Source organism: Anguilla anguilla, chromosome 4 (genome assembly GCF_013347855.1).
Source record: "Anguilla anguilla isolate fAngAng1 chromosome 4, fAngAng1.pri, whole genome shotgun sequence".
NCBI lineage: Eukaryota > Metazoa > Chordata > Actinopteri > Anguilliformes > Anguillidae > Anguilla > Anguilla anguilla.
Window position 1 is genome coordinate 50152715 of NC_049204.1, and position 14048 is coordinate 50166762.

At 44.3% G+C, this 14048-nt stretch overlaps 1 protein-coding gene across 5 annotated transcripts in view; it reads right to left on the bottom strand.

Annotated features, from left to right (window-relative positions):
* The window catches only part of pde7a (phosphodiesterase 7A), a 31143-nt gene continuing 17095 nt past the window's right edge, over positions 1–14048 (bottom strand). The window contains exons 2-15 of one of the 5 annotated variants that reach the window (XM_035416237.1): positions 8519–8579; positions 6895–6927; positions 6367–6456; positions 4710–4861; positions 4467–4530; positions 3293–3388; positions 2910–3010; positions 2523–2654; positions 1980–2071; positions 1675–1819; positions 1463–1559; positions 1104–1184; positions 629–778; positions 1–598 (exon numbers count right to left, since the gene is read on the bottom strand). In XM_035416237.1, coding sequence (XP_035272128.1) covers positions 519–598; positions 629–778; positions 1104–1184; positions 1463–1559; positions 1675–1819; positions 1980–2071; positions 2523–2654; positions 2910–3010; positions 3293–3388; positions 4467–4530; positions 4710–4861; positions 6367–6456; positions 6895–6927; positions 8519–8579 — 1374 coding nt within the window. In that variant the 3' untranslated portion in view covers positions 1–518. Of the gene's footprint in view, positions 599–628; positions 779–1103; positions 1185–1462; positions 1560–1674; positions 1820–1979; positions 2072–2522; positions 2655–2909; positions 3011–3292; positions 3389–4466; positions 4531–4709; positions 4862–6366; positions 6457–6894; positions 6928–8518; positions 8580–12971; positions 13091–14048 lie in introns of those variants that run through there. The other 4 variants (XM_035416241.1, XM_035416240.1, XM_035416239.1 and 1 more) reach the window with 4 other exon arrangements.

The following is a 14048-nucleotide window of genomic DNA, read 5'->3' on the forward strand; positions in this document are numbered from 1 at the left end:
TTTTTTTTTTTTTTTTTTTTCTCTTAACGAGGAAGATTTGTTGCAAATGCATCATCATTATCATTCCAGGCTTTCTATGCAGCCTTTAACTCAGTATCTGAATACTCAAGGTTTTACAAATCACTTTCAAAGCAATTAAAACTAAATTGTTTTCAATGGCACTTTTACCCAGAACCAGGCATCCGGTATGGTGTTCCCTTTCATTCTCCATTAAAAAGGCGGTGTGTTCAATTAGTAATGCCAGAAAAGTACAAGGCGGGGGGAAAATAATAAATAAAACTCACAAAATACAGCAGAAGCCAAATGAGGTATCTATGCATTGCTCTGTGTCAAGGGAAAAAAGGGGGAGGGGATTTAAATAAAATAAATAAAATCAGTGGTTTTATCGAAATGGGAGTCAATGCAACTACAATGTGGTGACGGTGTTGCGCTGGGTGTGGAAGTAGCCGTTCAGTCCACAGCAGACCCTCCCACCGGCCCGCCCCCTCCCTGCCGAGGGGCTGGGCCTGTCGGGCGAGTCAGGACTCTTTGCTTCCCTGAGGTAAAACTTTGGAGTTTGTGTCGTCCGCGGGCGTCGGCGCGGTCGCGGTCGCGGCCGCGGCCGCGTCTGTCCCCTCGGCCGCCCCCGTCCCCTCGGCCGCCCCCGCCCGCTCCTGCAGCAGCCCGCTCCAGCTCGCCTTGTTCAGGCCCAGGTAGCCCAGCATGGTCCGGGACAGGCGCGTGTCCGAGAAGCGGGCCCACTCGGCGAAAAGCGGCTCCACCACATACGTCATGAAGCCTGCGCGGACAGTGGGGGGGGAGACCACAATGACCGCAACTCTGGAGACAGCTTTACAACAGCAACAGAACCCAGCGTTAAATAAAGAGTTATAGAAAGCACTGCAAAAATCAACGGCTGTTACCTCAGCTTCATTTAGCCAAATCAGGTGATGGAACTGATCGTGGTTGTTGGTAACAGGTTTCTCACAAACAGAAATCTAGCAGCTAGAGCAGCTCTGACACATCTGAAAAGCCAGCTTACTTGCTGTAATTATTAAGTACTACAGTATATTGCCTTTATGCTATAGTGTTAAACCTTTAGAGGGAAAAGCAGCCAGCCTTACCAATCTGAATTTTTCCAACAGAATTCATTTGGCTGTCACATAGTGGGCTGACTTCAAGTTTGTGTTTCTTTTCAATATCTCCTGTTAGAATAAAAAAACTCATTAAATACAAATGAAAACCTACAGAAACCACACATTTACATTTATACACACCGAGATTATATATACTTTTTTTCCCTAAGAGGGACTACTGCACTTTTGTGCCCTTGGGCTAAAATTCATATATGGAGTAGTGCACATGCATAACATAAGAAACCTGTGGAATAGACCACAGTGAAGGGCACACTTCCCCTGATTCCCATGGCTTTGGGACCTGACACTGGAGGCCAGTGAAGGAGGGATGGAGGACGTTATTGTACCTTGGTGGAAGAATTCTTCCGTCACCTTCTCACTCCACTGTTTGCTCAGCTCCCACGGTCTGCAGGGGTTACAAATGTCCGCGCACTTCAGCGCCATCTACGGGCAGGCAGGAAGAGCATGGATGTCAGGTGAAGTATTCGGGTCTTAACTGCTGGGGGAGAGGAGCACTAGGGCAAGACGGCGACTTAAATGCAGGGGGGTTGCTTCACACCTGGAGGACAAAGTGCCGGTGGCCAGCGTTTGCCAAGCAGAGGTCCTCTCTGTCCAAGTGTTCCCTGAACTTCGACAGGTATTCATTCTGTCTGCTGATGTCAGTGGCCAGAATCAGGGACCCCAGCTGCCTCTCCATGTCCAACCTGAAAAGCAGAAGCGGAGATGGCACCACCCTCTCTTGGTTTCAGCAACTCCGAACTCAAACCGGAAAGAAGAGACCAGGCACACCACCCTCCTCGCACACGCGTCACGATGCAACTCATTTTTGCGGGCCTTCTTGTCGACCTCGAGTGGGATACTGACCTGTCCTCAGAGGGAAGGTGAGAGAACAATCCAGACTCTCGGAGCAGGCCAACCGCGGACCTCCAGTGGTGATTCTCCAGAACTGAGGTATTCTAGAAAAGGCAAAACAACTGGCTATCATTATAGATCAACCCTCAGGTGAAAATTAAAAAGAGAGTGAAAATCTAAAAACTAGTTAATATATACACACTGCCATTATAATCCATATAACACTTAATAGCTTTAGAGTTTAAAATCCTACCAACAAACTCTTCACAAAGGTAAAACAGGTTTTCAGGCTGACTGGTCTTAGTGGCCACTGACATTTATTTCTGGTCCCTATACTGAAAACTGAACAGCCGAGTTACAAAAGTTGTACCGTAAAGTTACAGCTGATAATACTTTTGTTAAGGCCACTTGTGAGTCGGTCTGGTGTAACCGTGTTTGTTTTAAAGGTACGGAGTCACAAAAGATGCTTTTGTTTGACCTCTCTCTCACATGGAAAGAGCTGTGTTTGCATATCTGTGTAAAATTCAAATCTACCAACAGACCTTGTGTACTTACCTGGTATAATGCAGCTAGGTAATGATTAGTTTTGATGAGGAAAGGCTGGTTCACACCGGGGTGGTCCAGATCATGGGTTGCCGCTGCCAAAATGCCCAGGAGTATATCGCAGGAGGTGAGGGACTTCGAAAGCTTCACAAAGCATAGCACAATCAGGAGGTGAGGGACTTTGAAAGCTTCACAAATCACAGCACAATCAGAACTCATTCAAAGGAACACCAGGAACAGTATGAATGACAAAGTATTCATGAATGATGAGGGCTTATGCGGCTCTAGAGCTGGCACTGGTCGAGCCTTCAGCTCATTTTGCAAGCTGGATGGCCTAGCTAGCAAACGCATGCACACGAAAGACAGCCGATTACCACACTTGTGATCACGGTCGCTCACCTTGGGCTCCCTTAAGTAACAGTGCATGGCCTGAGTCACGTCAGCAGCATGGACAGCATTGTGGTATGGGTTCTGCCTATGATAGTCTTCTTGAACCATCACTAACCAAACAAAAACAAGCCCATACATGAAACCATAAGTATAAACTGGGTTTTCTGCTCCATGTTATTTTATACACTATTAATAATGTAGACGAAAGTTCAGATTATCAGATATGCATACATAATTATATAAAAAATACATCCATGTGGGAGAGACAATAATGAACTTTAATAAATGAACTTCATTCCAGAAGGCAAACAGTATAGTCATGTCAAAAATGCACAAATGGTATCAATAATGTGAAAGCATGTCTTTAATTTAGGAGGTGGGAAAAAAGTTACCTAAAAATCTACGAAGCTTTATCATATCTAATTGGAAGAGCTCAGTTAATCCATACAGATTGAACAAATGAAATGTCAAGTTGATAAGACTATTTCCTGGAGAGGGGGAGAGGAAGAGAGAGATTAATGCACAGTACATACAACAGAACCATACAATATATAAAACAGAACCATACAGCAATTAGCTTTCTTTTGGTCCAGCCCAGCTATAATACTTTGCAACTGGATGTGCACTGATGTGCACTGTTGCTGGGATTCTTTACCAAGAGGCTGGACACAGATCCCAATATTTACACAATGACACAAAGTGGTAAGAAGCACTGTCAATTTGGATTAAACATTTTAATTACTCTGGGAGGGAGTGGAGGTTCAAAATCCATGTTGTAATGCTTGTTAAAGGAAGTTCATTCAGACTGAACAATGCACTGAAAAAAACTGCAGCACAATGGAAACATCTGTTTATTCTCACAGGTTGCATATAACCACTGTCGGTTGCTATACATGCAAATTACACAAAAAAGCATGAATTCGCAGATAAGTGAACTCGGCTACATCTGCATTATACCAAATATTTGAAACATTAATCATTCTCATAACATGAAGATGCCTTGTTTGGCCTTCAGTTACTCATGTCAAAATGACCAGCAGAGGGCAATGTTGACAATAAGTATTTATGAACGTCACTTCAAATGGACAGCCATGCAGAAATAAATCCTCTCAGACACTTAACTAAAAAGCATGTATGTTCAAAAATAAATGTGGTACGGGTTACAGCATCCTGAAATGATTAAGGAAGGTGAGTCCTGAACCATAAAAACGTTAATCCTAAATGCATCAGAGAAGTTCCTTACAAATTTTGAAGGTTACATTATACTACATTCCAAAATCACATCAATATTATTCCCACTGAAAATAAGTGCTTGATATCCTACACCACTGTGAAGTGCAGTGCACTTTAAAACAAGCCCAGACCCTACAAGCTTCAGCTGGCTCTGGGTGTGCAGTGTCTGTTCACAAAATAGTTTGTAATATTTTCACCTAACTGTAATGAAAATGAAATAAAATCCAAGTCTTAACGTGCCCTTATGATTTCGATTTAAATGAACCAAGTAGTCAGAAGAAAGGCAAAAACGTCAGAACGCTGCTTATTCTTTTCAGAATAAATCTTACTCACCATTTGTTAATCTATCAAAAAGAAATATATCGAAATTCCAGCTCCCAACCTTCTCCAACATACACTGTAGGGGCAGAGAGACCACAAGTGAGCCAAAAATGCAGAAATTTAAATAAAGCAGCTTCACAGTCACAAATGGAAGCCTGACAGAGAGCCTGGGAACATGTTTCAACATGAACTGAAGTCTCCGCCTTCCCCCGTTTCATCTGATCTGAGCCTGTGGAAGTGGAGACGGGAGCAGACCTTGGCCTGGCCGGTGTAGTCATGGTCCAGGATGTGGAGGGGGTTCTGGGGGGTCACACCGCGACACGCGCGGGAGGAGTGCAGGTACCTCTGGAAGCTGAGCAGCCTGCGGATCTTCCGGGCAGAGACGGGCCCTGCAGATTCGGGCTGCGCTGCGGGGGGGGCACAGACCCGGGAAGGCGTCAAAACCGGCGGGCTAGCCGCTTAGCCGCGCCACTTAGCCAAGCGCCGCAAATGAGCCCAATCACACTATGCAAGTCTATCGATTCCGGTTGCCCTCTCAACAATGATTTGATTTCAAAGTGAACAAAGCAAACTTGAATTTTAGCTTGACATTTTAACTTGGGAAAGCATGCTTTTTGATATTTCCCTCATATCACAGATAAGCGTCATTTAAAATGTGTTAATTTACTGTTGATCATTCTACGCATGCATATGGTAGTTTCAGAAATGTAATAAACAAATTGCTAATTTGTGATTCTTGAATAACCTTGAATAACATTCCTTAATGATTTGGTAACATCATTTTAACAACCAAGCCATGTCAACCAACAATGAGACGTCACATGTTTTATAAAAACAAAACAAGCATACAATAAAGACAAACAGTTAAGACTCAATCTGAATTCTGTCAGACAGGCTTACTCTATGCTTTTGTTGACACCATCATTGCACAAAAATATTCCAAAACACTGCCTGGACTAAAGATAGGATAATGGCAATCGAAACGGTGGATTGATGCACTGCCGCCTCCCCATTGGTCTGAATGAATAGAGCGCACACACAGCAGAGAGCATGTCAGGCTGCTCTGACCTCCTCTGCTCCCAGAGGACACACAGACACACTGCTGACACAGCAGCCCTCCCCCCGAGGCCGCTGGCACGGTCACACAAGCCAACATCCCGCACCGTGAGCGGCCGCACACCACGCCGGGCCTCCAAAACATCGGCCGGCCTGCCGCAGCTCCCCAACGCTCTGGGAGGGCAGTCACCGCTACAGCCGGGGGTGCCCTCAGTCCGGGCCGGGATTACGAGAAAGCGCCGGTATTGACTGCCATTCACTACACTTTCCGTCAACATGATATAATACCAGCACAATATAAACTATGCCAGAAACGGTGCAAGAACACTGGCATACCCTCTGCATATGGGGGACATAACAGAAGCATGGGGGCTGCCTCTCACCCTGACAGCAGTTCCAGGCTCTGCAATGAAACAGCAGTATCCCAAATTCAAGATCGTACATGCCCTCTAAACCTGTTGATTTAAAGCTGGTGCTGTAGCCTGAATTACACCCAGTCAAGCAGGCATTGCACATCATAAGGGATCATTAACTGGATGACCTAGTTATGTAATTTCAATCTGAAATTCTGTAATCTCAAAGTGGTTTTTAGTTTAGGAATCCTTGAAACTACCAAGCCAACTGCTCTGTATGTAGCATGTAGCAGTGCCTCTTTTGGATTTGTAAGCACTTTCAAGCTAGCTCTAACGGTAAGACGGAAAGATGAGGATTCACTCAGATGCACCATTCAAGCTAGAGAAACCACTGTTTCTAGAGCGGGTAAAAACTCTTGTGATTCTGAGAAACATCGTTTATCCTGTGAAGTTCACTGGTAGATGGGAGAGTGCCAACAGCTGTGTGCGTCCTCTGTACTTACAGTGCAAAATTCGGAAATCGATGGACAGGTAGGGATGAGAGCCTCTTCGTTCTGGTTCAAAGCCAACCCGGCTTCTCACTCTCACATCTCCTAGAAGGTATCAACAAAAATGTCCTCAAAAGATCAGCAACAAAGGGCACTTTCATTTAGGACAGCATTTGCCTTGGCAAAGAAGGACTACAGAGAGCTGAACTAGGAACAGACAAGCATGCAGCTTCGGGCCAAGAGTCACAATTAGTATTCAAGTTGACACCAGCAAGGATCAACAAACTAAAGGAAGGCTTGTGCTTAGCATTCAGACAAAACCAAAAACAAAACAAATAAAGGAAATGACAGACTTGTCAGACTTGATGCTGGTCAATGCAACGACTAGTCACATTTGTTAATAGTCATTCAGTAATCCTCTCAAAAGGCTATCAGGAGAATTGCAGAGACAAATACAAAAATAATGGCAGCTTCCAGCATGTCAGTTACTGATGATTGTGTGTGCATTAAAAGTTAGAAACTTCCCACTAGCATATTACTTACTTGAAAACAGCTGTTTGAATATTACACAAGCCCCTATCAAAATACCAAAACTGTGAATTACAATTAAATACAACAATACAATATATACGATCAAATTATTTTTTTCACATAACAACACATACACTGTGCAGCACTTAGACAGAGGGTAAATATACTGATCAGGAATGTATGAGGGGGTGCCACACATTGTGAACACATGCAATGCAAGTGACAAACATTCAATACAAAACTCAAAGTGACTAACATGCATAAAAATAAAAGGTGTGGCTTTTATGGAGTGAGGAGCAGTCTGAGCACAATTGTACCTTTTTTTTTTTTTACATCAACATTACGCTTTCCATCGGCAGCTATAATTTTGAATGATTCAGTTCACAATGACAGTAAGGCACAATTCCAACAATGCTTTGTTTGCACTTTAAAGGAAGTAAAATCCAAATACAATGGTTTCACAACAACTGACTTTTTCAAAATGAAACTCCGTTCCAGAAACATAGAAAATAATTTTCTGAATTTATTTTGCCCAACAGAAAGAATACATTCATGAAATAAAGCCTCCCCTCATTTTGTAGGGGAGGTTAAAGCAGACATTTTTACATGGAAATTCACACACAGAACTACAGCCCGGGTATTGCTTGCGTGAGTTCTATAATGTTTGGCAAGCTAAAGTAGTAGTTACTGATTTGATGCACTATAAACAAATATTTCAAACATCCACCAAACACAAACACATGTACATTTTTAATGATACGGCTAGTTTGGATAAACGCAATGACAAACAAGGTTGTTCATGAGGGTCAGCACAAAATTTAATAAGAGCAAAAAATTTGATAGGGTTATTACAAAAAGGTTTAAGAAACATGCTTTTTCTTTTCTTTTCTTTTTTGATTATTCACATTCTGCCATCCTTGTTTTTCATGTTGTTTACAAACCTACTTTTGCCCAGTATGGTTTTCACACGTACACTGGCCACTTGTACCAAAATGGTGGTGGTTGACATGCCTGACCGTGTGATTTAAAAGTATAATGACCCTTAACCTGTTGTATGCTGTGCAAACATGTTCTGTTCTAACTAGGAGGCTGGTTCATGTTGCAATCAGATTTATCCTTTAAGGGTTTCATTACTGACATTCTTCATTTAGTCACTAATTATTCCCTTTGCTTTCTGGCACTTCAAGCAAGCAATTAGTATCTGTGAAAGCGAATTAGGCAAATGGAGTCTTAGGGGGGACCTATACTGTCTTAGGTGAACCACTGTAATATGCAGAAAGCATTCCAGGACCTCTGAAGATTAAAAAAAATAAAACAAAGGGAGTATTTCATTCAAAAGCTCCATATAACAGGCTTCTAAATCTGCATAATGCAGAAATGACCGAAGCTCTTTTCCAGGGTCGAAGGGCCTCTGATCAGACACCCAGTAAGATTTTCTTTCGCCTCACCTGTGTTGTTGCACATGGAGACATGCTCCTTGGCTCAAACACAAAGGGATTTCAATCTATGCTTCTAATGAAACGATTCAGGCTTTCAAGTTCCGATGCACTCCGAGTCTGCCATTTTGAAGTTTCATCTCAACAACAACACAGTTGTGTCTCTGTGGTGGAATGATTGACAGATGCAGCGCACTTACCTAGCATACGAATGTAGAGAGCGGTTTGATCGGAGCTGTCATAAGAGATTGCCCCACGTCTCTGAGGACAAAGAAAAGAACAGGATGTTTTCAGAACACCAAATGGAACTAGCTCATTTAATGCAAGAACTATTACAAAACCTGACCACAAGCAAAGTCAAAATTACAACTGGCAGTTTAAATATGCAATCTTAAAATAGTATCAGATAAGAGAGCTGTTAACAATTTTCCCAGTTTCCTGCTTGCTGTATGTCACATGTACAGCAGTAAATGCAGAATAATCCTTAAAAGTCCAATTTAAAATCCAATCATGAAGTTAATTATGCCTTGTTTCTCCACATGATCTGTTTCTATGCAACAGTTAAGTTACAGCAAAGCAGCTTGATGATTACACAAGAACAGAGTAAAACTATAGACTACTTGAAAAGCATACAAAACATGCAACAAATTCAACTGGAAAGGGCTGAGAGAACATTCCCTTAAACCAGGATTGAAATCAGATGTAATGTGATGACCTGGTCATTACCTCAGTTTCTCATTTTCTGTTTTTAATTTCTGTCATTTGGAAAGGTCTGAACGAGACAAACATGCAGCACCTCAATAGAAACCGCAGGTTTTTGACCGAAAACAGCACGATTAATTTTTGCTCAAGACACTGTCAGAATTGGTGTAGGGTATGCTCGTGTGCTCGTGACCGCACACGCGTGCGTGCGTGCGCGCGTCGGTTTTCGCAGACTAATTAATCTGTTCCATTATCCTATCGCCAGAGGACTGTGTCGTTATTCGGCTCTCCTGGGAGAGAAGCGAGCACATCTGCCTGTTTTCCGGAGTTTCTGGCAGCTGACAGGGGTGGAGGGAACACGAAAAGATGCAGAGAGCCCTCCTGCGGAGCCTTGCCCTCCTCACCCCTGCTCGGTCACCCGCGGAGGGTTCGCTGCAGACGGCAGGGGGAAAGAAAGGGCCGCCACTTTCACAGCTCACCACCAACTGCAAACACTGGCCCCCCTCCAGGGCCGGCTGGGCTGTCCCCAGATGGCATCACATTCAGAGGTTCAGACTATGACGTCATCGGCTGAACCAATTTGCATACTTGACTTTTATCCATTACCACCCTGTCCTGCCCTTCCTCCCCTATTTCCTTATACTCTCGCAAATGAAAAACAAAACCGTTCAACAAAGCTGCAATAAGCTCAGTCTACTTTGTAGTAAGCAATCAGCCTTAAATCCTTAAAGTAATATACTAATTGGTAGACTGGCAACTAGTCTATAAACAGCAAATAGCTAACATTGGAAAATCATGTTCTTTGCAAAACTGTAAAATTATGAAATGCTGAAACCATGAGTTTGATAAAAACTCAGGAGCGCCAGATCAGTCGCAGCTTTCAGAATTTGTTAAGACTGCTCCCAAACCACATCCAGGCCAAAAACATAACCACAAAATAATCAGCTACTTAAATATCCGCTGCTGGTATTCGCACCATTCTCTATTTCAGGAGGCAAGCAAGGGAGTTCGCACAAAATCAAAAATACAGACCCTCTCCCCACTTATGGAGTTGTCAGCTGTTTGATAAATGCCTTTGACAAACCAGACAAAGTTCATGGGGGTTCCAAAAAGGAAAATATGGTATGCTAGTGACTATTCCAATAAGGAATGGATGTCCAAAATGTTTCCTTAAATAGAAAAGAAAAACAAAAAAATAACGCCAACGTCTAATAAATTAAAACATGTCAGTGGACTCAGGCACTCATCCCATTTACTGGGATGCAGGCCCAGGGACTAAGTGGTTAAGTGCTGCGTAAAAACGCAAGCGAAAGTTGAGATAAAAATCACCTGCCTACTGTACATTCACGTAAGAAACATCAGTGTTCTCACGTAACGTTCTGCTCTTTCCAAAATCTAAATGACACTTTTACGAGGCTACTCTGCCTGTGTGCTGAGATCGAGAGCAAGGTCTGGAACGAAAGCCTTTATGAATTTACTGCCTGGCCCGACCTTGGCGCCTCGGCTCAAACTCTCCTTCAGGGCACTCATTAGGCGGGAGAAAACGGCTCATCGCTGCTCCGGAACAAGGAGTGTCCATTCCTGCTCGAGCGGAGTGGAGATGTTCTCGCAGATAACCCCTGAACCACGTTTTGAAGCGTCTCTTCCCTGCCGCTGCGACCCGAAGCTAAACATTTTACCGATTAGCGCAGCCACCACTCGAGCCGCCAGCGCGGTGCGGTATTTAAGTATCAACAACCGCTCTGTTTACAGACATCAGCTTTTGTTTGGTGTGTGAGTAATTTGGTTCCTGACCGGGGGGGTGGGGGGGTGGGGGGGGGGGGACGGAGCGTTGCGTGACAAGCGGGGCCTCGGCGAGCTCGTGCGGGCGTTACGGGCTTTTTTTGGCGAAAAACAGAGGGCCTGTGCTGGCGCCTCCCCGCCGGCGAGAGCGCGGCCATGACGAGGCCGCCAGCCTGCCAGGCTGCCCGCCCGCGTCACGACCGGCTCGTCTCCCCCGCGCCCCCGCAGACGGCCTGTCGTCTCCGCGCCCGGGACGGGCATATGCTGCCGCTTCGAGCGCCGTGCTCAAACATGTGCCTCTGAAAGCACCTTTAAAAACAGAGGGCTCCCCGAGCTGGCTCCAGGACTACAAAACCCAGGGAGGGGGACCAGCTGTTCGTACCTCGCATTAACCAATTAGCCATATTACATATAGCTATATTATTTTAGTACATACCTTATTCAAGCATGTGGCACTGAAAGCACCTTTACAACAAAAGGTGGTTGTGTTAGAATACAGTATGTTAAATCCAGGGAAACCCATTTACTAAAGGGCACGTACATACACACTATTAATTACCCTCAACTATGTGTGCGTAGCTGATATGTTTATGCCTGGCAAATAACGTATGGGTTTTCTTCAAATGCAAACATTGTCCAGTCACCTTAGGCTATAACTGCATCAGACTTGGCTCCACAACTTAAAGGAACCAACATCTCAGCTTTAGATTTGAGGTATGGAACACACTTCATGGAAGGCCCCATGGCAACTAACAAAAGCAGCAAAGGCCTTAACCTCAAAGTCACTCCCATAGGTTATAATTTGCTTAACCCCGTTTCTCAGCCATAGCTTATGAAATTTATTTTTTAACTTTCTGTTGGGCATAATATTTCCATTTCAGCGCTCGATTTAAATGAAAGGCGATGGTACAATTATGCCATTTTGCACCATGGAAATAGTTACATCGCAGAACTGAGGGTCAATATCAAAACAAAACATGCCCAGACAATGTAAAAGCTGAAACACTTACGCTTGATTTTTCAACGAAAAAAAAAAAGTTGTAACCATGTAATTGCTATTGTGAGTAAATAAAGATTATGCTGTTTTTTTGTTTACTTCAGGCAGTACAGGCGAGACCCCAGGCCCAGTTCCCCAAAAAAAACAGAACGGCGCCTGTACAAAAGGCTGCTCCCAGGGACCTCTTTGATTAGCAGAGGGGATAGGGTTTCAGCAGCCGCATCACGCCAGCCCGAGCAGAACGGGCCAGCCAGACACCCACACCGGGCCACTCCCCCGAGCGAACCGCATTTACCGCCTGGCTCCTGCCAATTCCCTCCGTCTCGCCCATCGCTCGGGCAGGGACCGGCAGGATTAGTCAACAGGTTCATCCGGAAAAAGGCCGATAAAGTCAGCCTGACGAATTCCCCCACCCCGCCCTAGTCATTCATCAACAATTCAGCCTTAACAACAAAGAAATGCACCACAGCAGCACCAAAACACACCAATGACTCCGAGTCTAAAGGAGAAAGAGAAGCCATTTTACAGCATGGCCAAGTTAAACTGAGAGATCTTAACCCTTGGTTCAATTTGGAGATGTCCTTGAGGAATTGTTTGTGTCCAACTTGTACTCTGTAAGGCACCTATAGAGCTGGATTCATCGTGGCATTTTTATTTTGGTTTATTTTTTAGACTATTTTTTAGAAGATTTGAGACAGCGCGATGTGTCAAGTTAAACAGAGCACTAAACAACAACAAAAGTTTTTTATCTACTACTTCGGTTAAGTGTAGGTCAAAAGAAGTGTCATACAGTGTCGTCCACTAAATTCAAAACACATACATTTGATAGGCTAAATGCAAGACACCCTGTTGGTCCTCATTAACAGGGCAACAGTAAATAATCTTAGTAGGCTAATGCAGTGCAACATGCTACCAAGTATTTATCAATCACACAAACAAATTTAGCTTAGTATAAATAAAACACAATGGTCACCAGAAATTAAATCATCCCTGTAAGTAAGAGTACACTAGCAGCTTTTATGCAACTACAGCATTTTCAGTGAAGAACTATATTAGTCGCCATTTTCTATTTAAAATGTAGAAAAGATTTTTTTTTAAAGCCACAAGTGAGAGCTAGACTCATTTTGAACATGTGCACATGGATCGAGGCTCGACAGCAAGCTCTGTCCTACCTTTGAGAAAATCCACCTGATAAGAACCACAATCAAGGACCAGATCAGAGCAATTCCCATTGGACCTTCCCAGCACCAAGGAACATAGTCTCCGTTTCATGAGTGGGCGCAGTGTGTGTGCAAGCGCACGCATGTGTAAGCGTACAGTATGTGTGCGTGTGTGTGTGTGCGCGCGCGCGTGTGTGCCCGTGTGACAGCTCGGGGCCTGATAAATCACAGCAGGCAGGCTGAGAGCACATCAAGGCCCAGACATTGAGCGTGTAGAGCCTGCTGCAGCTGTCTTAGCCAGAGCGCTGTCACCTGACTACGCTCTCCCGGGACACGCTGAGCAGGGGAATGCTGCGGACCACCCTGCGGCCAGCCAAGACTCGGACCGCGGAGAGCGCCGCCAGACCCCCCACCCCAGCCCTCGCGGCGCCATGGCAACGGCCAAACAATCTCACAAACAGAGCGATGTGGGCGGAGAGAAGGGGGAAGAGTGCGCACGGAGGTCTTCTTACCCGCCTGATACGTTATGTTATGACGCACGCTACACTTCCAGTTAGACCCTGAAAGAGACTTAGCCAAATCCATTCTCGCATGGAATTTCTTTTAATACTTTGAGATGATCTGTCGAGAACTGAAATATGGAGGCTTGCATACTTTGTATTAAATGGCTGCAAAATTTGTACATTTTTTTGTAAAAACAAACTAAAGATTTATCATATCAGAATTTTATGTTTGGTGAGGTGAGGCAAGCGACAATACTAAGCTAACAATTCCAATAGCATTGAGAAGTGTGTGTGTGTGTGTGTGTGTGTGTGTGTTTGTTTCAACAATCAATTAATTTTAAATGCATTATCCGATCCACACCATCCTCACAGAGCCTTAACTGCATGCCATGCAATTCATGAAAAGAGCAGCAAAGGTTTTAGACTTAGAGATGCACCTGTCAGTCTTGGCCATAGCCCTGGAGAAGCCAGTAGCAATACAGGGCAGCGACGTGCCCCTGCCTGAAGACACAGACCAAATTAGGACTCCCAACCTGCGCTGACATCACAGCTGATATCTGCCAAGGCCCCCCTGAGAGCCAGAAAT